The following is a 20063-nucleotide window of genomic DNA, read 5'->3' on the forward strand; positions in this document are numbered from 1 at the left end:
CATCTCTCTTTGGAAAGTGATTCTGGCGAAAGTACACCTGCTGGTGCACAAAGTACACACTGGTATAAGTATAGCATCATGGAAATCTCAGAACATGGAAACGGCTTTACTTTAAATCTTTCTTTTTACAGTAACCTGTGCATGTGGTGAGTTTTGTGCTGCAGTAGACAACACTACTGAACAGCAATCATGGTGTAATAATAGCAGGGACACCTTGGCTCTCATTCCAAGTTTGACATTAACTCAGTGGTAATTCTGGTAAATTACTGCCATAATCAGTCACTATTACTGTCATTGGTCCCATGTGTTTCCCATAGGAATTATTCCAAGCGCTGGTAGTGCAGTGTCAGTCCCCATTTTTGGAGACCATAGGACTCCATGGGGTTTTGGGCAGAATTACAGTGAGGGGTAATTCCGTCACAGTAATTTTGCCATTTTTTGGCTTTAAAGTGGAGGATCTACTGCCAGTATGATGTATGCACTTCAACACCAAACTCAGGATTTGGTGAAGCGGTAAAAACAGCAGTAATGTGCTGCCATCCCAAAAAAGTTATGAGAATTTAATCACCGCCACATTTTTAGTGCTCTGCAAAACTTGGAATGAACCCCATTTTTATTGCATGTGTTGATATCCCTATCTCCTTCATTCCATTTTAGACTTGTTCTTGTATCAAATCCACTCTAGATCACACCTAAGACCTTAATTCCTCCCCTCACTCGGTTTCACGCTTTACCCTCACCTGCGCACCCAAGCATTGAAACATCAGTCAGTCCAGACAGGGAAATATATAAACAACGTTAGCAGCAGCTAAGAATAGGACGTATTATATTGCTTTTAAGATACAATGTACCCCGAATCTACCCAACTAAGCATATTGTGAGATATTTTCATACAGAACTCAAAATATAGATGGAATTATTAGGACTGCTGGCTTGCCTGTAGATAACAAAAGCAGTTCAAGTGTTTATTTCTTTGGCACTAATGGTGGCAGTGGTGGGATATGTTGGTTCATTTGACTGCTGGACATGTCCATACTATATGCGCTTGTTTGAGAGTTATGATAAAGCAAGTTCAAGGGAAGGGTACAGTGAAGGCATTATAGTATGTGAAGATCTTGCCCACCGAGACAAGATACAATATGGGGACTTCAGTGCTGACCTTTGTGCATTGATGTGTTAAATAATGGGATTGATAGAAAACAAATGGTTCTGGGGCCAGGATTAGGAACAAGATATAAGCACAATGGAAGGGTGGGAGTGCCAGCAAAGTATTCACAAAGGACTGCAAGAGCGACTGGGGAAAAGCGAGGGGGACAATTATGCATTGCATTCTGGTTCATATCTACTGTTTTCAGAAAGTATGTATGTATCTATTTAATAAATAGTCTCTGCTTTGAAAACTCTAAATAATTACAAAAAGTGGGCATGCAACCCACAATCTAATGATGGAGACACCTACATGTCCATCCTTAATCTTCATTATTTACTTATACAGCTAAGACAATGTTGGTTGTGCCCTTCCACTGGGCCACTTGGGGTCTGATGGAAACTCAGTACACGCTGGTGTTGCTCTTGTGTACAGTACTAGTTGCCATTTGCCATCTGTATTTTTTTTAAAACTGTTGTACAATTGCTTCTTCCCGTGCACTGGAATTTGTACAGCTTGTGTTTTTATTCCAGCAAGGCTGCTGTCCACTCAAATTCTAGTCACACTCTCCTTTTGACGTGACCACTTCCATCCTCAGGGGTTGCAACCGTCCGTCTACAAGGTTTTTTAGAAACTGTGTGGCGTAGAGAAGTTTGTGTTATCTTATAAAATTACTATATTTTGTTTCTGACTCTCATTTTGGGCAGTTCATCATTCCATTTAATTTCTTTCGATGGTTTTTAACCATGTCTTCTTCTCTTTCCCTCTTTTCTGTACTGCATATCGAATTGTTTATTCATTATTTAATCTGTTTAGTTCTAACAAGCATTTCACATATTATAAAATCCAATCAATATAAAACAATTTAAATACATATGTACAATTAAACATTTCATCACAATCGCAATACACTTCTTTTCATATCCAAATTTCACAATAATGTAAGCACACTATATCAGCCAATATTCAAACATCGTATCGATATATAATGATAAGATACATGTTCATCCTTTGTCAATTCGCTTTACAACTTGCAGCCAGATCCTATAAAGTGCAAAGAGGTATTTCCGAAATTCAGGCAGGAACGCCAGAATTCACCACTTTTTATCGTTTCACAGTTATGCACACAATTACCCAAATTGCACATGTAAATTGCATCCAGTGGCCTGCATTCAGTCATAACATGTTTGCTGTTTCTGGTATATGTGCAAATTGACAAATTGTGCAAATGTATCCAATTGTGAGTAAGAGTGTGTGAGAGGGACCACTTGTGTGGTGCACCCAGCATAACTAAGTGGCTTTGTGGCAATTCTCGGATGTATGTGATTTCTTTGAATATATTTCTCCTAATGGAGATCTCACCAAATCCATTTCACCGAAAAATGAAATCATCGTTTTACTTTCTCTACTTTTAATGAGAGGTTGAGACCCCGTGGGGGTTTCCCTCAATGCCCATCTCCAATGCTTACAACCAAGCAGTTTGGTGATAAAATGGCACTAAGGGCTGAGGCCTTTGGTTTACTTACAGGATACAACATAACCAAAGGGCTTGTGTCCCCTCACAGTTCCAAGTTATATACCTATGGTTTATAAGAATGTGTCACTCTTGGGCTCACTCTGAGGCCTCCAGCAAAATAGATCGTTGCACTTTTGAAGTAACAAATAATGTTTGGCCATCAGCATGCCCGCACATGGCCTTGGTGACTGTATACATGCAGTTTATATGAAACCAAATGAATATGTTTGTTTATTAATTTATTTATTTACAGGAAGGAACTGTGCTCTTTGATCACAAAAGATCTTCTATGTATTTTCTATGTTGAATCCCGGTTGAAAAGGTCATATGACGTATTCTTCATCTTGGATTTCCATAGGGTGGAAAGGAAGGAGCGGGCACGGTTGAAGACAGTGAAGTTCAATTCAAAATCTGGAATGATCGATGCTAAAGGGGTAAGTTGGCAGAAAATATAGGCGTACAGAAAAAATACCTTCTTTCCTCAAAGAGGATGGCCTGGCTTTACAGTTTCCAAATGACTACTCACGCTGACACTAATAGGGTCGTGCACAGGGACAATTCAACTAGGAGTGCTGTCTCGTGCCACTCCCTCAGTGCACCAGGAGGCTTCATACTCTCCAGAATGTTGCTAGCGCACAACCCTATGATTGTCAGCAGAATTGCCCCCTTTGACAGCCAGAAGTGTCTCAACCAAAGTATGTGGGTCTCTTTTCTAATGCTAAGGGCTGATTCATGGAATTTCTAGTGCAGTGCAAAGTGACTTTACACTGGTGCAAAGTGACTTTGGCACTTCCAATAAACACCCTGATTCACATAGTGGTGCAAAGCGTATTTTTGCAATGCAAAGTCGCTTTACACCAGTGCTAGAAATGCCATGAATCAAACCCTAAGTGTAATCACTAGATATGCTGCTGAAATCGAAGCTAAGAATAAGATCCTCAACCTACCGAGTGGTGGCAACCAGGCAGGCTTCCAGATGTGCACAACCAACCAACACCTTAGTGGCAACATGAAATCCTCATGGATTTCACCATTCCTTGGGCCGTTAGAAATGTATTGTTCCTGCGTCTGCAGCCTCTCAACAAGCAGAAGACAGAGCCCTGGAACAATAGGTGTCCTTTCATTGGGCTGGCATATTAGAGGGCATCCAACAAAACATGTGGCAGACATTCAAACAAATTGTTCAGGGTGTGCCAAAATGGTAGTGTGTGTTAATGCCAGATTTCCAAACAAGTATTTCTGTAGTCAACTTTTGCGTGCTAATGGCATCCGCTCTGTCTTGGCTGACCACCTCAGCAAGGTGAGCAAGAATGAACCCATGATCCTCTGCATCCAAGAGTGAGATATTATAGAATGCTCATCTTGGCAGATGTACATCAAAGGACTACACCGTAGCAGCCAATCCCAACTCAACCTTCAAGCACCTGCTGCACTTTCAATTGAGTTCTTTCAGCTATAAACCCCACTGTGGGAATATAGAGTCCTTATTGGTCCAAACCAACTAATGACTGCAGTGTTTCCCTTGACCCCTTTTCTTTAAATGCTTGACATCTGGGAAGACATTCATCAGGCTACGCATACACTGCTGGACATGGTGCCCACTGCATGCTGCACGACAAAGAGGCACTTTGAGAAATCACGGTCATCCTCTGGGAACACATTTTGAGCACTGATCGGGGACCTCGCAATCACTCTTGAGTACACTCCTCGTTGTCGCAGCTTATTGGGATTGCAGAATGCACAATTCTATTCTGGGATATTATGTATAAGAAGCTGGGCAGGAAGATTCTGGTTTTAATATTGAAAGACAGATTGATGCTATGAATTAACTCAACCGAGGGGCACCAGTTTCCCCAGATGAGCCCTCTTTTCTCTTGCTTTATAAAACCACTGATTCACTACTGATTCACCAATGATCCACCACTGATTCACCAATGATTCACCACTGATTCACTCTATAACATCACTGATTCACTTGGATGTAGGAATACTCTTGGTTTCAGCAAGTTTGGTGAAGCAAATAAATTATATTGGCATTGGGAACGTTTGAGTATCCGGGGAGTAGATACGTCCAGCCTTTTATCATGTAGTCCCTTGATGGAAGGTGTAGAAGCAACGCGTAGTAGTGCAGGTGGGAATTCTAGCGTATGTCCAGCAGTCTGTATGTTCATACATGGGGGGAAAATAAGCCAACCTGAGCAATTAACCAAAAGAATACCTCAGATCACAACAGGGCCATTAATAGAAGAACACAACGGTTCGGTAAATGCTGTAGGCAGTGTGGCACGTGGGTTCCAGACGTTGCTACAGTCTAATGTAGTCCAAAGGCTGCATGGCTATTCATCAGGCGTTGAAAGCCTAATATTTAAAAATATCATGTGGCACTAATAAAAATACCATGGTCCAGATATGGTAGGGAGGGTATAAGATAGGAAGATTGCTTCACTTGTGCAAGTGCAAATGTGGACTTGCACTTGTGCAAATAAAAAAAACACAAATGCAGTGAAGAAACGCCTGCACAGATTCAAAAAGCACTCTCTCCCCAGTACATATCTGAATTAATGTAGGTCGTGGCCGAAGCAGAGTGTGGAGGGGGGGCAGTCTTTAATGTCTGTGTGCTTCCCGTATTACCAAATGTGATGCAGACAGAAATGTGAGGCGATACACAGGCACTCACGTGCATCTGTTTGAAACAGACCAGGGGAATGCACCCCAAAGACAAGTTGGGGCATTTCAAACCAGGCTACATTTGTCCTCGTATATTTTTGCAGTCCTTCAAGATGGGCCTTGAACACTCATCATGAGGAATTGCAGTGCCAGCATGTGAGGATTGGCCCTCGTGGCGCTAGAAGGTCGAGAACCAATGACTGCAGACATGTGGTACACTTATCTGTTCATCAGGGCCTAGCAGCTCAACGGGATAGGGAGTTTGTGCTAAAGTAGAAGTTGTCGATGTAGATTTTTTTTTTTTTTTCATCAGATGTTGCCCCAAATATATGTGGGCGGGGGGAAGGAGAATAATTAATGTACGGGGGCGGGGGGGTTAAGGCCGATGATTTGTGAAGTGGATCCAAAAAGTGCAAGTTGAGCATTCGGACTCTTTGTGACACCTCCCTGTAGTGGTGCAGTTTTGTGATGGGAACACATTCGTATCATGCCTCAGCTCGGCGCCATTGTCATTTTTCTTCTCATTTGAAAAGGGGAAAATGATGACTTTTCACTTAAACTGAAATCCTTTGGAGGGGCCCCTTAATCCTGCAGAAAGCACCTCTGTATCCAGGTCCATGTATTCCGCCTTTCCAGGTCTTCGGCCAAGGCCAGGCTGATCAGGTGCGACCTTTTTAATGGGCGATCAAGCAGTGAATTGTCTCTTTGCACTGTGAACAATCCGCACATAAAATAATGTACAAATACATAATGATAAATGATATAAGACAGATAACACCGTAGGTAGTGAAATTGACGATTACCCTTCTGTTTTCAGTATCTTGACCATTGCCATCTGATCACCAAGTTCACTCCCCCTGAAACCCACCACAGATACTTGCTGCTTTCCCAGAATCCCCCATGATTCCTCCCTCATATGTTTTGGCTGTAGAACTAGTGGCCTACTTTTGTGTCAAGGCATACATAGGTGTCCTAATTTTTTTAGGGTGAGGCGGTCAACCCTCTGCCTCCACAAGTCCTGCATAATCTAGGAGCATACCCCTTTTTTGTGCCTCTGCTCTGGTCCCCAGGGGTGCGTGAGCTTTGGTGTGATCTCCTCTTCTCTTGAACTATTCCCCATCCTGACACTGCTTGTTTGAGTGATTCTGCAAGGCCTTCCTCTCTATTTCTCGATACTTAAAACTCTGTTCATCTTTATCAACCCCTGTCCTAGTCAAGGGCATCTGCTTTCCCTGTTTCTGGCTCCAGGCGTGATCTCTCTCTCTCTCTCTCTCTCTCTCTCTCTCTCTCTCTCTATCTCTCTCTCTCTCTCTCTTTCTCTCTCACTCTCTTCCCTCTCTCTCTTTGCATGCCCCACGCTCACCCTGACTCTCCATCACTACATATAGGTTTTCACGTTGACTAAGCATAACCAAGACTCAGAACATGCTGAGAGAGCAAAACGATCCCATACCCCTGCTAACAGAGGGCACTCTATCAGAACTTCCCAAACACTTTCGACTTTCTAAGCTGTCATTGGTATGCGTTTAATATGCATGCACACCCTAAAATCCTTAAACATTATAACGACATACCTTTCCCACCCCCTAGGATCGCAAAGAATGGTAGAAAACATGTAAAACCATAATTGCTATCAGAGTAACCCAGATACCCTGTATGTACATTGCTACTGGGGTCATAGAAAATAGCATAGCGCACCTCAAACAGTGGAATAGGCCCCTAAATATATATTTGACCTAAGGTATGACATACTTGTACAATCTGTTTCACAGTGGGACACTGACATATCCCCAACACAAATGACAAAACAAATCCACTATTCATATCTCCAAAATTCACTCTACAATACCCCAAACACAAGTGACAAACTCATTATTAAGATCTAGAAAAACAGAACCATCATTTCTCAGGCAAAATAACTCTACGCTAATGACCATTGACAACAACCTTCCTAATCTCATAAAATTAGTCCAGGATAATGCTAACATCAGATGAGAGATTGAACCACTAACCAACCCACTAAGCAGCCCATTATCACACACCATACTCTCAGTTGAGCCCCCACCTAGGAACAATAGTTATAATCACAGGGATCAACACAACAGATCAGGGCCCCATAGTTGCAGGACAGACCGGTGCACTTTACCTTTGCCAAACTTGGGGACATACCCACACTCAATACTCCCATTCCATCGGTGCAATCAACAGCAGATCAGCCATTAAAAGCGCTAATAAAGTCTACCAGTTTATAGAAATGTTCAATTTAGACTTACTAGGAATCATGGACAAATAGTTCAAAGATAAATTCACAAACATTGATTCGGTTTTACCAACAGGCTGTACATTACTAGCCATAAATAGGACTAACAAGAGAGGCATTGGAATCAGCCTGTGACTCCTAGACACACTTAGGGTAATCATGATTTTAACGCCCACTTTCCCCCCCCAACTCACAGTTTTGAAAAAAGGATTTGCAAATGTTACCTCAACAATAACACTTCTACAACTATCATTGGTGTATGTTATCCCCCGGGTCCCGACACAGCCTTTTTTCACAGAGGTGGGAAGGGCTGCTGGCAAATATTCTAACCTCTGCTAAAATAATTCCTGACCATTGTAGATATAAATCTCCGGCTGGACCAGCTGGCGAAACTGGACACTATTTTATTTACCTCCACCATGTACAACATAGATTCAGTCTCTGGGTTGACGAACAGGCTCATTACATCATTTACTCCTCCAGAAATATTCTAAATCAGAGGACTCATGTGGATTTTCCTTGGACAGAACACTGTTTACTCATGAATAAATAGAATCTTCCAGACCAATCCCCACCAAAAAGCACCATCAAAAACATCAAATCCTAATAAGACAAATTAATCAAATAAACAAACAAAACTTCAATAAAAAACGTCTTCCTACCAAGAATCACCTTGCTCCTGTAAATAATATTATCATTAGGCATTTTTAACAAAGAAATTAGCTGGTTCCTGGGCATCATTGCCCAAAAGAAGCCGTAAAGAATCAAATCCGGGACACAAAATAATACCAATTGGTTTGGTGAGGAATTAGCCTTTCTTTTAAAGGATGGCACACAATCTAGAGCATATATGAAGAAAATACAAATCACCTAACGACAAGTTTGCTTGAGAATTCCATAGAAGAGGCTATCATAAAACCGTTGAAAGAAAAATAAACATGTTTAACAAAGATTAATTTTAATTGCCCTGGGCAAAACTAAAGACATGTTTAACATTTACAACTAGCTAACAAACCCCCATCATATCAGCAACCACTCACAACTGCCAGAAGAAATGGCCAACACGCAACCAGTGGCCTTTCCGGATACACACAAATCCCAAATATCATCAACATCCAGAAAAGAGCAAATAATGGATCTTCACCTACCCCCAACCAACATCAACATTTTACACGTTTACCATAATCAAACATGAGGATTTTGTAATACAATAAAATAAATTAAATGTCTCTGCTCAACAATGCAACCCATGTCCAAGTGCCCTGATCAAGGATCACATAGTCAGGCTAACTGAATCCTAAGAAAGATTTTTGGATTGGCTCACTGACAGCAGGAATGTGTCCATACTCCCTTAAAATGGTTGCTATTAGTGCCATGTTAAAAAAAAGGCTCTCCCAGATAGTCTGGAAAGCTTTAAACCAATCACTAACATCCCTTCCATTGATACAATTCTGGAAAAAATAAGGGCCATCCAATTTACTTGCCACAGGAAAGGGAACTTGGTGTTCCATGAAACCCAAAAGGTTCCCTTCCATACAGGAGCATCAAAACATGCCTATTATTCAAGAAACAAGGAATTACAAAATTACTTTAATATATCCTACCAGCATGTCATGATCTCTGCTTCCAAAAGGTCAGGGTTTTCCAAACTCCCTTGGAAGCAGATCCATAACCCACGTTCCGAGTGCCAACCAGTCCCTATTGGGACCTTTTGGACCCAGTCCTGGCGCCAGTGGCACCAGGCTCATAAATATGCCCAGTCCTAGCGCTGGAAGCGCCGGGCTCATAATGCTTGGGTGGACTTACCTGCAGCAGACCATGCTGCTTACTTGCCTGCCAGTTGAGTCTCTGATCCTCTTCTGTTTGGAACTACTTTTCCTGTTGGGTGGGGCAGGAGCCACTCCCTAGATTCAGAACACTGGAACTCTTCTGGAAAGCAGGAACTCTTTTCTTACCTAGGCGTGGCTGTGGAAGGAGACACCTAAGCACTACAGGAGGCTATTTAAACCACACCCGATGGATGAATCTTGCTTTGCGTTATTCTGCATCCTCAGCAGCAGAACGCTCATCGTGTCTTCTGCATCTGATCCTGGGCCTAAGGAAAAAGGCTTACCATTCTGAATCCAGTCTTCAGCAACACCTATAAAGACAAGAAAGAACAGGTTAGCATTACGGTCTTCAGTGACAGCTCTTCAGTTACCTGGTCCATCGGCTGTCACCAACGCCTCGCGCTGCATTCCGGCATCTGAAAGACAAAGGCTTACCTACTCTTCGTGCGCTCCGGAGGTCTTCACTCTGCATTCCGGCATCTGAAAGACAAAAGCTTACCAACTCTTCGCACGCTCCGGAGGCCTTCGGCGCTGCATCCCGCATCTGAAAGACAAAACAAGGTGCGTTTAAAGACATTGGGGAACTTTAATACTCACGTGCCATTACTCCTTTCCACGTCTAACCCAGTGGGTATTCCGGCACCCTGCAACCGCCCCGAACTTGTACCTGCAAAATAAAAAGACAGTTAGAGCGCATCGTGAAGCAGGCAACAAGCGCTTACTTACGTGCTTCCAGACGCTTCTATTCATCACACGGGCTCCATCTTCAACTCACTTCAGCCCGCCATCCGCCATCGCCAGAACCCTGCAAAACAAGAGACATCATTACTAAAGACTTTAAAGACATTAGAATTACTCGAAACTTATCGTTCATGCAGTAAACGACGGACAGCAGTCCTCTGAAGTCAAGAGGCCTGCTCCCCTTATCCAGTGAAGAAACTGGTTACAGCACCCTGCCTCGAGGCAGATGGAGAGCACGGCGTTCACTTACCTAAGGTGAGAGCGTTAACCTGGGGTTCTACAGGAGAAGAGAAAGGGAAGAAGAGAGAGACATTCAATAACCCAGTTCATTAATCCCACATTTTCTATCTGCAGACATCTTACCCTTTGAGCCAGACATACAGTGCACAGAGGTCCAGCCCAAAGAGCCAGCCGTGTGTTACACATCACCTTTGAAGATACGGTATACGCCCAGTCAAGACAGGCGCCTCTACGGGAATCAGGTGAGCGTTACAGAACGCAAAGCCTACCACAAAACTCCCGTCCAGGCGCTATGGAAACCTCGGATACCGACCAGCTAGCCCAGTTACTTGGGGAACTAAGGGCAGAAGTGCATGCAGCCCGTCAGGAAACGAACGCTCTAAGAAGGGAACTGATTATTTCCAAGGAGCGAACAGATGATCTCGCTAGACAATTGCTACAGTCACAAGCCGGACAGACCCCGTTACCCGCATCTGGGGGAAATCTTCCTTCTACATCCTCTATGAATCCAGTGCAGATCAACCTACCTGGGAATGTACCTCTGGCTCCGCCCGAACGATTTTCTGGTGACCCAAAGAGGTTTGCAGTATTTATCAATCAGTGCCGGTTGCATTTCTTATGCCAGCCAGCAGCCTTTCCAACTGATCAAGCTAAAGTAGCTTTCGTGCTTTCGTACCTTAGTGGCAATGCGGCAGACTGGTCAATCCCTCTAGTAAATCAAGATGATCCGGTCCTCCATGATTTTCAAGCTTTTCAGCTCAGTATGGAAAAACTGTTTGCAAGGCATTCACAGGGGCAGGCCTTGGACAATGAGCTTCTTTCGTTGCGACAAGGTAATCAAGACCTTTTGGCTTATATTGCGTCTTTCAACAGACTGATAGTGGAAACTCACTGGCCTGAGGACAAAAGGATTACGCTGTTTTATAGAGGTCTACGCGGAGAGCTCAAAGATGTGTTAGCCCAAGTAGTGAATCCCCCACAAGATTGTTCGGACTATATAGACTTAGTCGTTCAAATAGATCACAGACTGCAGAACAGGAAGGCCGATCGTTCCAAGTTTGATGCTCGAGTATTTTCCAAACCGCCAACTCCTTCCAAAGGAGTAGACTCCGGGGAACCCATGCAAATAGGGGGTCTGAAAGGTCCTCTAACACAAAAGGAGCGGGAAAGGAGAAAACAGTTGCAATTATGCCTCTATTGCGGAAACTCAGGGCACTTTCTTCGAGACTGTCCGGTGAAACCTGCCAAGAAGGCAGTAGGAGCTGCAGTTACCAAAGTTACAAACTCTGAGCAGGGAAACGACCTCGCCCGACAAGAATAGAGGTCCTCTTGCCGAGCGTGAAAACCAGTTCCGTGACCTCGCATTTCGTGATACCTATGGTCCTCATTAGCCCTGATAATCCGGATCGATTACATGCAATTGAAGCTTACGTCGACAGCGGTGCCATCGGCAATTATGTGGATCATGAAATGGTTTTGAGGATGAATCTAACTCTTTGTCCCAAGGCTGTAAAGGACGTCATTACTACGGTGGATGGTACGGAGATAGCCTCCGGGCCAGTAACGCATACCACTCAAGAAGTGACGCTAGTAAGTCAAGATGGACACCATGAGAAGATCGTGTTCGATGTGATCAAGGCCCCTCAGTTTCAGATTATTCTAGGAATACCTTGGTTAGAGAAACACAATCCTCTGATCGATTGGCGAGCAAGAACGGTCCAGTTTCCAGAATGTGTCTCTACTTGTCACCCTCCACCTGGTGTTGCACTGGCAGCAATTTCTTCAGAGACTCCCCAGTTACCTCCCGAATACCTAGAATACCAAGATGTTTTCCGGAAGGATCAGGCTAACTCTCTGCCTCCTCATAGGTCTTATGACTGCCAGATCGACCTGATACCTGGATCTACTCCTCCTTGTAGTAGAATGTATGCCCTCACCGAGCCTGAGAACCTTCACCTTCGACAATACCTGGATCAATACCTGGCAAATGGGTTTATTCGTCCTTCCAAGTCCCCTGCTTCTTCAGCTGTGTTCTTCATTCCAAAAAAGGAAGGAGACCTTAGAACTTGTATAGATTATCGCTCCCTGAACCAGATCACCGTTAAGAATAGATATCCGTTACCTTTGATCCCTGAACTCCTGGACCAAGTCAGAAAAGCATGCATATATACAAAGCTGGATCTTAGAGGAGCTTACCACTTGGTACGAGTAAAAGAGGGCGATGAATGGAAGGTGGCCTTCCGCACCAAGTATGGGCTATTTGAATATCAGGTCATGCCCTTCGGACTTTGTAATGCCCCGGCCGCCTTTCAATATTTTATGAACGATGTCCTCAGAGAGCTCATAGATGTGTGTGTTGTGGTTTACATTGACGACATCCTCGTTTATTCTTCATCGGAATCTGAACATCGGAAACACGTGAAAATGGTCCTCGAAAGATTGCGTCAACACAAACTTTTCGCTAAGTTGGAAAAATGTGTTTTCAACGTGACTGAAGTTGAATTCTTGGGATTCATATTATCACCTGGCGGAGTGCGTATGGATTCAAAGAAGGTCGATGCAGTTCTCAAATGGCCATCACCATCCTCCGTAAAAGGTGTGCAAAGCATGTTAGGCTTTGCTAACTTTTACTGCAGGTTTATCCCCGAATTCTCTCGAATAGTCCAGCCCATCACTGCCTTGTTAAAGAAAAACAAACGTTTTGAATGGTCTACCGAGGCGGAACAAGCTTTCCAGGATTTGAAGACTAAATTTATCTCTGCACCAATCTTAAAACATCCTCGCCCCGAACTCCCCTACATCGTGGAAACTGATGCTTCAAGCCTTGCCATGGGGGCAGTTCTATCACAAAAGGACCCGGTAACCAATCAGTTGCATCCCGTGGCATTTTGGTCCCGCAAATTCTCGCCTCCTGAAATCAATTACACGATTACTGTCAAGGAACTTCTGGCTATCAAGTCTGCCTTTAAGGCTTGGCGGCATTATCTGCTGGGGGCCCGACACACCGTTACTGTGATTACGGATCACCGAAACCTGCAATATTTGAAAACCGCAAAAGCCCAATCCTCTAGACAACTCCGTTGGGCATTATTCTTTGCCGAGTTTGACTTCATAATTACCTATCGACCTGGTACAAAAAACGGTAAAGCTGATGCCCTTTCTCGGATGGGAGTGGAAGAACACTTAATCAACCCTAAACCTGTACCAATCATTCCCGAACAAAGAATTCTGGGTGTAATCGCCACAGAATCCATAGAGGAAGTTAAGGATAAAGCCAGGCAACTTGTAACTCCAGCAGACATACAGAATTGGCATCTGCAGGGAAAGGACTTTGCAGTAAAGGACAACTTATTGTATTTCCAAGAACGATTATACCTACCCAGCACAGATTTACAGAAAAAAGTAATCTCTTGTTATCACTATTCTTTAATGGAAGGACATCCCGGTATGGCCAAGACCTCAGAAAAGATCAAGCGCTACTTCTGGTGGCCGTCTTGGAAAAAAGATATCAGAGACTTTATAATGTCCTGTGGAGTATGCGCCCAAAACAAGAGTCAAAAGGAAAGACCAGCAGGCCTCTTACGCCCTATTGACATCCCACCTCGCCCTTGGCATACGCTTTCTATGGACTTCATCACCGATCTACCTCCATGCTCCTGATACAATACGATTCTAGTAATCGTGGACTTATTCTCCAAGATGGCGCATTTCATTCCGCTCAAAGGCTTGCCAACAGCAGCAACTCTGGCCCGAGAATTTCTCGAAAACATCGTCCGACTGCACGGTTTTCCTTCGGTTCTAATTTCGGATCGAGGTAGTCAATTTATTTCTCATTTTGGGCGAAGTTGCTGTCGGTCGGCTCAAATTGATGTGAGACTATCGACCAGTCACCACCCTCAGACCGACGGACAAACTGAGAGGACCAATCAAACTCTGGAACAGTATTTATGCTGCATGCTGCAACAAACTGAAAAAACTTGGAAAGACATCCTTTGGATAGCCGAATATGCCTACAATTACTCTGTCCATTCGGGAACTGGGAAAACCCCGTTTTTTCTTTTGTACGGCAGTCACCCTCGAACCTCGGAGTTGGATCCCCTCCAAGATCTTGAAACACCAGCAGTAGACTACCTGCATTCTACAATCACCCAAGCCTTTAAGGAAGCTGTTTCTCACCTTCAAAGGGCTAAAGAACAATACAAGAAAGGAGCAGATCAACATCGGAAGGAAGCCCCTCAATATCAAGTAGGGGATCAAGTCTGGTTATCCACCAAATATCTACCTCTAAAAGGGCCACGCACATTCAACCCAAGATACCTTGGTCCCTATTCCATCACTACCATAGTAAACCCAGTAGCGGTCAAGTTGGACTTGCCCCCGCACATGAAGATACATCCGGTCTTCCACGTCTCTCTATTAAAACCCGTGCAACCTCAAACCCGACTAACCAAATCTCCAAAACCTATCCTAGTTGATGGAGAACTCGAGTTTGAAGTCAAAAGCATTCTGGACTCCAAGATCTCCAAATCTAAACTATTCTACCTAATTGACTGGAAAGGCTACGGCCCCCAAGAGAGATCCTGGGAACCTGCTGAATATGTCCACGCTCCTCGCCTAATCAAAAGATTTCACCGAACATTTCCTGACAAGCCAAAACCCCCGGAGAAGCCCGGTTTGGGAGGGGCCTTGAGGGGGGGTACTGTCATGATCTCTGCTTCCAAAAGGTCAGGGTTTTCCCAACTCCCTTGGAAGCAGATCCATAACCCAGGTTCCGAGTGCCAACCAGTCCCTATTGGGACCTTTTGGACCCAGTCCTGGCGCCAGTGGCACCAGGCTCATAAATATGCCCAGTCCCAGCGCTGGAAGCGCCGGGCTCATAATACTTGGGTGGACTTACCTGCAGCAGACCATGCTGCTTACTTGCCTGCCAGTTGAGTCTCTGATCCTCTTCTGTTTGGAACTACTTTTCCTGTTGGGTGGGGCAGGAGCCACTCCCTAGATTCAGAACACTGGAACTCTTCTGGAAAGCAGGAACTCTTTTCTTACCTAGGCGTGACTGTGGAAGGAGACACCTAAGCACTACAGGAGGCTATTTAAACCACACCCGATGGATGAATCTTGCTTTGCGTTACTCTGCATCCTCAGCAGCAGAACGCTCATCGTGTCTTCTGCATCTGATCCTGGGCCTAAGGAAAAAGGCTTACCATTCTGAATCCAGTCTTCAGCAACACCTATAAAGACAAGAAAGAACAGGTTAGCATTACGGTCTTCAGTGACAGCTCTTCAGTTACCTGGTCCATCGGCTGTCACCAACGCCTCGCGCTGCATTCCGGCATCTGAAAGACAAAGGCTTACCTACTCTTCGTGCGCTCCGGAGGTCTTCACTCTGCATTCCGGCATCTGAAAGACAAAAGCTTACCAACTCTTCGCACGCTCCAGAGGCCTTCGGCGCTGCATCCCGCATCTGAAAGACAAAACAAGGTGCGTTTAAAGACATTGGGGAACTTTAATACTCACGTGCCATTACTCCTTTCCACATCTAACCCAGTGGGTATTCCGGCACCCTGCAGCCGCCCCGAACTTGTACCTGCAAAATAAAAAGACAGTTAGAGCGTATCGTGAAGCAGGCAACAAGCGCTTACTTACGTGCTTCCAGGCGCTTCTATTCATCACACGGGCTCCATCTTCAACTCACTTCAGCCCGCCATCCGCCATCGCCGGAACCCTGCAAAACAAGAGACATCATTACTAAAGACTTTAAAGACATTAGAATTACTCGAAACTTACCGTTCGTGCAGTAAACGACGGACAGCAGTCCTCTGAAGTCAAGAGGCCTGCTCCCCTTATCCAGTGAAGAAACTGGTTACAGCACCCTGCCTCGAGGCAGATGGAGAGCACGGCGTTCACTTACCTAAGGTGAGAGCGTTAACCTTTGGGGTTCTACAGGAGAAGAGAAAGGGAAGAAGAGAGAGACATTCAATAACCCAGTTCATTAATCCCACATTTTCTATCTGCAGACATCTTACCCTTCGAGCCAGACATACAGTGCACAGAGGTCCAGCCCAAAGAGCCAGCCGTGTGTTACACATCACCTTTGAAGATACGGTATACGCCCAGTCAAGACCGGCGCCTCTACGGGAATCAGGTGAGAGTTACACAGCAGCCCTTCTTCTCCTCAATGTGCTGACTGCAAAAATAATGTCAATCACAACACTCTAATACAAAGATCATGAATCCAAACAGCGATTAAAGGAACAGCCCTGGGGTGCATTACCAATTTTCTTAACGACTGTACAACAAGGGTCAAAATGGAAGATTTTGAATCCTCCAATGCCTCACTGGCGTACGGGAACCTCAATGATCCATCCTATCTCCTTGGGTATTTAATGTGCATGTTAAACCTTTGGCTGGGATCTTTCCAATTATATGCAAGTGATTCAAAGGTCGCCCTGAAATTGGAATCTGAAAACACCAACTAACTGTATTTATTTATTTTATTAATTGTGCATTTGTAAGGCGCTTACACAGCATGTAAATTGTGTTTCAAAGCACGCACAAGGCAGCAGGGAGGGAACATGGGAATGAAAAACAGATACAACAGTCAAAACTCTTGGATTCTGTTTAGATTTCACTCTCACCCTCAAAAAACAAGTAAACTCCATGGCCTCAACTACAGCCTATACCTGCAAGCTAATCAGAGCAGCTAAGCCAGTCCTTTCACCCAATAACTGCATTACCTTAGCAAGAGCCCTTTTATTATCCAAATTGGATTATTGTAATGCCTTATATGCAGGGAGTAACAAATACATCACTAATCAGATTCAGATCTTACAAAATAATGCCATGAGAGCTGCACTAAATATTTCAAGGAAAACCCATATATCTGAGCTCAGAAGATCCATAAATTGGCTCGACATAAAAGACAACATTTTCCTCAAAACAGTTTCCCTGACAAACAAATGCCTGCACCAGGCCGCCCCACAATCTCTCTCTACCAGATTCTTGAGACAATCCTCTAACCGCCCCTCGAGAACAGCGACCGCTAACCTTCTACTAGTGCCTAGATTCAAACGCACAAAGACAGGTGGAAGCAGCTTCCCAGTCAAAGCTGCCCAAAACTGGAACTCTCTCCAACCTACCTTAAGGGAAGACTTACCCTACTTACGCTTTAGATCTAACCTCATCCAATGGATTAAGGAACATGACATCTGACCCCTCACCATATCCTGCTTACATTACCTAACACAATCTGTTCCCATTGTATTATATATGTTATTGATGTTTTCTGCCATATTATGTTTAAACTGTATGACACCATACAGCTTTGTAATCTAATGTATTGTAATGTAATGTAATGTATGCTAACTCAATGTAATGTATGCTAACTCCAAATTACATATACCTTACAGCAATGTAACTTAAGCTGAACAACCCTCTTTAAGCTTTCTGCGCCCTAATACCCCCGGGTCTGGCGTGCATTATAAATAAAATAAACAAACAATGAAAGATAGAGGCAGACCTACTAGGCCTTGTGAGCATTCAGAACTTGCAAGTGTATAAGAGAGAGAGGGAATGAGGGGTTGAGGGATAAGTGCAAGGTGTGCAGGGAAGGAAGTGCTAGTGAAGTGCCAGGAGGGAAGTGCTGGGGGGTAAGCAGCTGTAAGTGCCTAGAAGAGTGATAGCTGCTTATAGTTAAAATAAGTGAAGGCCTTCAGTGGAAAGGCCAGTGGGTGCAGGCAAGTGCTGGGGGCGGACTGAGTATTTGACACCAGAGAATCCGAAATTGGTCCTTAGGCAATAATCTCTTTCTTGTTTGTTTACTAAACCCCACTGCTCTACGCTCCTCATGGGACAAACCATTTGCTAGTCCCTCACATCAGCGAAACGCAAGGAATTCCCATGGACAATAAGCGTTCACTACAACTTCAAATTCATCACTATCTCAAACGTCGCACTTCCAGCTACACATCCTTAATTCACAACCGTGACATGAATCACAATCAGAACACGCATCCCCTCACCCCTTGACTAATGTAACTGGGGTGAAGCATTAATCAGATAAAACTACTACATGTAATCCTCAAGGAAGCTGCCAAGCATGCGTTGGGTCTGGAGCCCTGCGTCATATCGTATCAATCCTTCAGGAACAGAATTATTCACCAAGTCAACCGCCTCATTTCTCTCTTATTGGGAAATTGAGAAGCAAAATAGCTAAACTTGTTCTCAAACAAAATACTCATAAAAGAGGATCGAGGTCCACTCTGAACAATGAGTGTCCAAGAGACTAAGACACATCCATTGCAGTGTCGCACCCTAATAACTGGAGCAAACTTCCTTGTGGCATGCAAATAGATAACAACCATAAGAGAATCAAAACTAATCTGGCGCACTGGCTCAGCACCCGCAAACCCTGAACAGAAAGTCCTAGTCCGACCCAGCACCCTGCTACCTCTCACCCACAGAACCCTAAGCACTCAGCTCTGCAACCAATAGAAGGTGTACAACTTTCAGCTGGCCCTAGCCATCTCTGTAAACCTCAGACTATCCCTCTTTTCTAGTCATGTTTAGTAATGACTGTAATGTTAGAGTTGTGGGGTGTTATATATACATCCCACCCGCATCCTGCTTTGTGCTGTTTATTGGCTTTGTCCCTTGCACTTTGAAGTGGTACTGCTGCGAGTTTTCACCTTAAAAAATACCAAAATTAAATTTTGGCTGTTCTTCTTTTGGGACTCGAGGGTTTTGCTGTCCATGTGAAGGACCTATGGGTGTGCAGGGAATCCCGTTTGGGGGCCAGGATCTTTATCACCATATAAAGATCTACAGCTGAATCTCAGCAGCAGTCCTTCTGAGTGGTAACATAAAGCATACATTGACCTTACATATTTTTAGACTATACCTTTCTCCCTAAGTGCGTTTTAGTAATCGGGATGGATCATGTTGACTTTGTCAATTTTTCTGGTTTATTATTGAGTTTCTCTCTCTATAGTTTTCTTCTGGTTTATTCTCTTTCTGGATTTCTTTCTCTCTCTCTTAAGTCAGGTCAGCATATCATTCTATGTAGCCTCTCATTACTAATCACAAACCGCTTTGGTGTGAAGGGCTATAGAAGCAACATAAACAACACATCTTGCCAAGCTTGTGGCTGTGTGCTGGTCGTCAGTCAATCACCCTCTGTCCTTAACTGATCCCCAGTGCTGTTCTCCTTTCCACCGAATGACCCATTCCCATTACTGTAGCCACTCACCATTCCCAAAGCTGTCCTCCGCAGACCCCTAAACTTTGAGCCTCTGTCTTCCCGCTGTTGGGGGTGTGTCCTGACCCCCAGCGATTCCCGTAAGCCCCCCAGCACCCAAGTACTCACAAAGCACACGTCCTTCTGGCTCGGGCTTCCCGGTCACACTGTCGCGGCCGGGAACGCCCCGTTTATTTATGATGCATGCGGCGGCGTGCAACATCACGCCGCCGCGTGCACACCCCGTCATCGGGCAGCGCCACACTCCTCCTTTTTCGGGAGGACAACAACAAACACTTAAAGACTACACACTGCAAACCAAATAACACTACAACGATAACCACATCTAAGACCCAGTTCCAAAACACCCCTTTATTGATATCCACCCGGGTCCCTTTATTTAACAGTTCTCACCATCAGGATGCTCA

At 44.3% G+C, this 20063-nt stretch overlaps 1 protein-coding gene across 8 annotated transcripts in view; it reads left to right on the forward strand.

The window, feature by feature from the left end:
- Window positions 1–20063, forward strand: part of DLG2 (discs large MAGUK scaffold protein 2) — a 5493568-nt gene that overhangs the window by 5000598 nt on the left and 472907 nt on the right. For all 8 annotated transcript variants that reach the window (XM_069639853.1, XM_069639851.1, XM_069639850.1 and 5 more), the window contains one exon: window positions 3022–3097. In XM_069639853.1, the coding sequence (XP_069495954.1) occupies window positions 3022–3097 (76 nt within the window). The remainder of the gene's footprint in view (window positions 1–3021; window positions 3098–20063) is intronic.

Source organism: Ambystoma mexicanum, chromosome 7q, assembly GCF_040938575.1.
Source record: "Ambystoma mexicanum isolate Mex_15411 chromosome 7q, UKY_AmexF1_1, whole genome shotgun sequence".
Lineage (NCBI taxonomy): Eukaryota > Metazoa > Chordata > Amphibia > Caudata > Ambystomatidae > Ambystoma > Ambystoma mexicanum.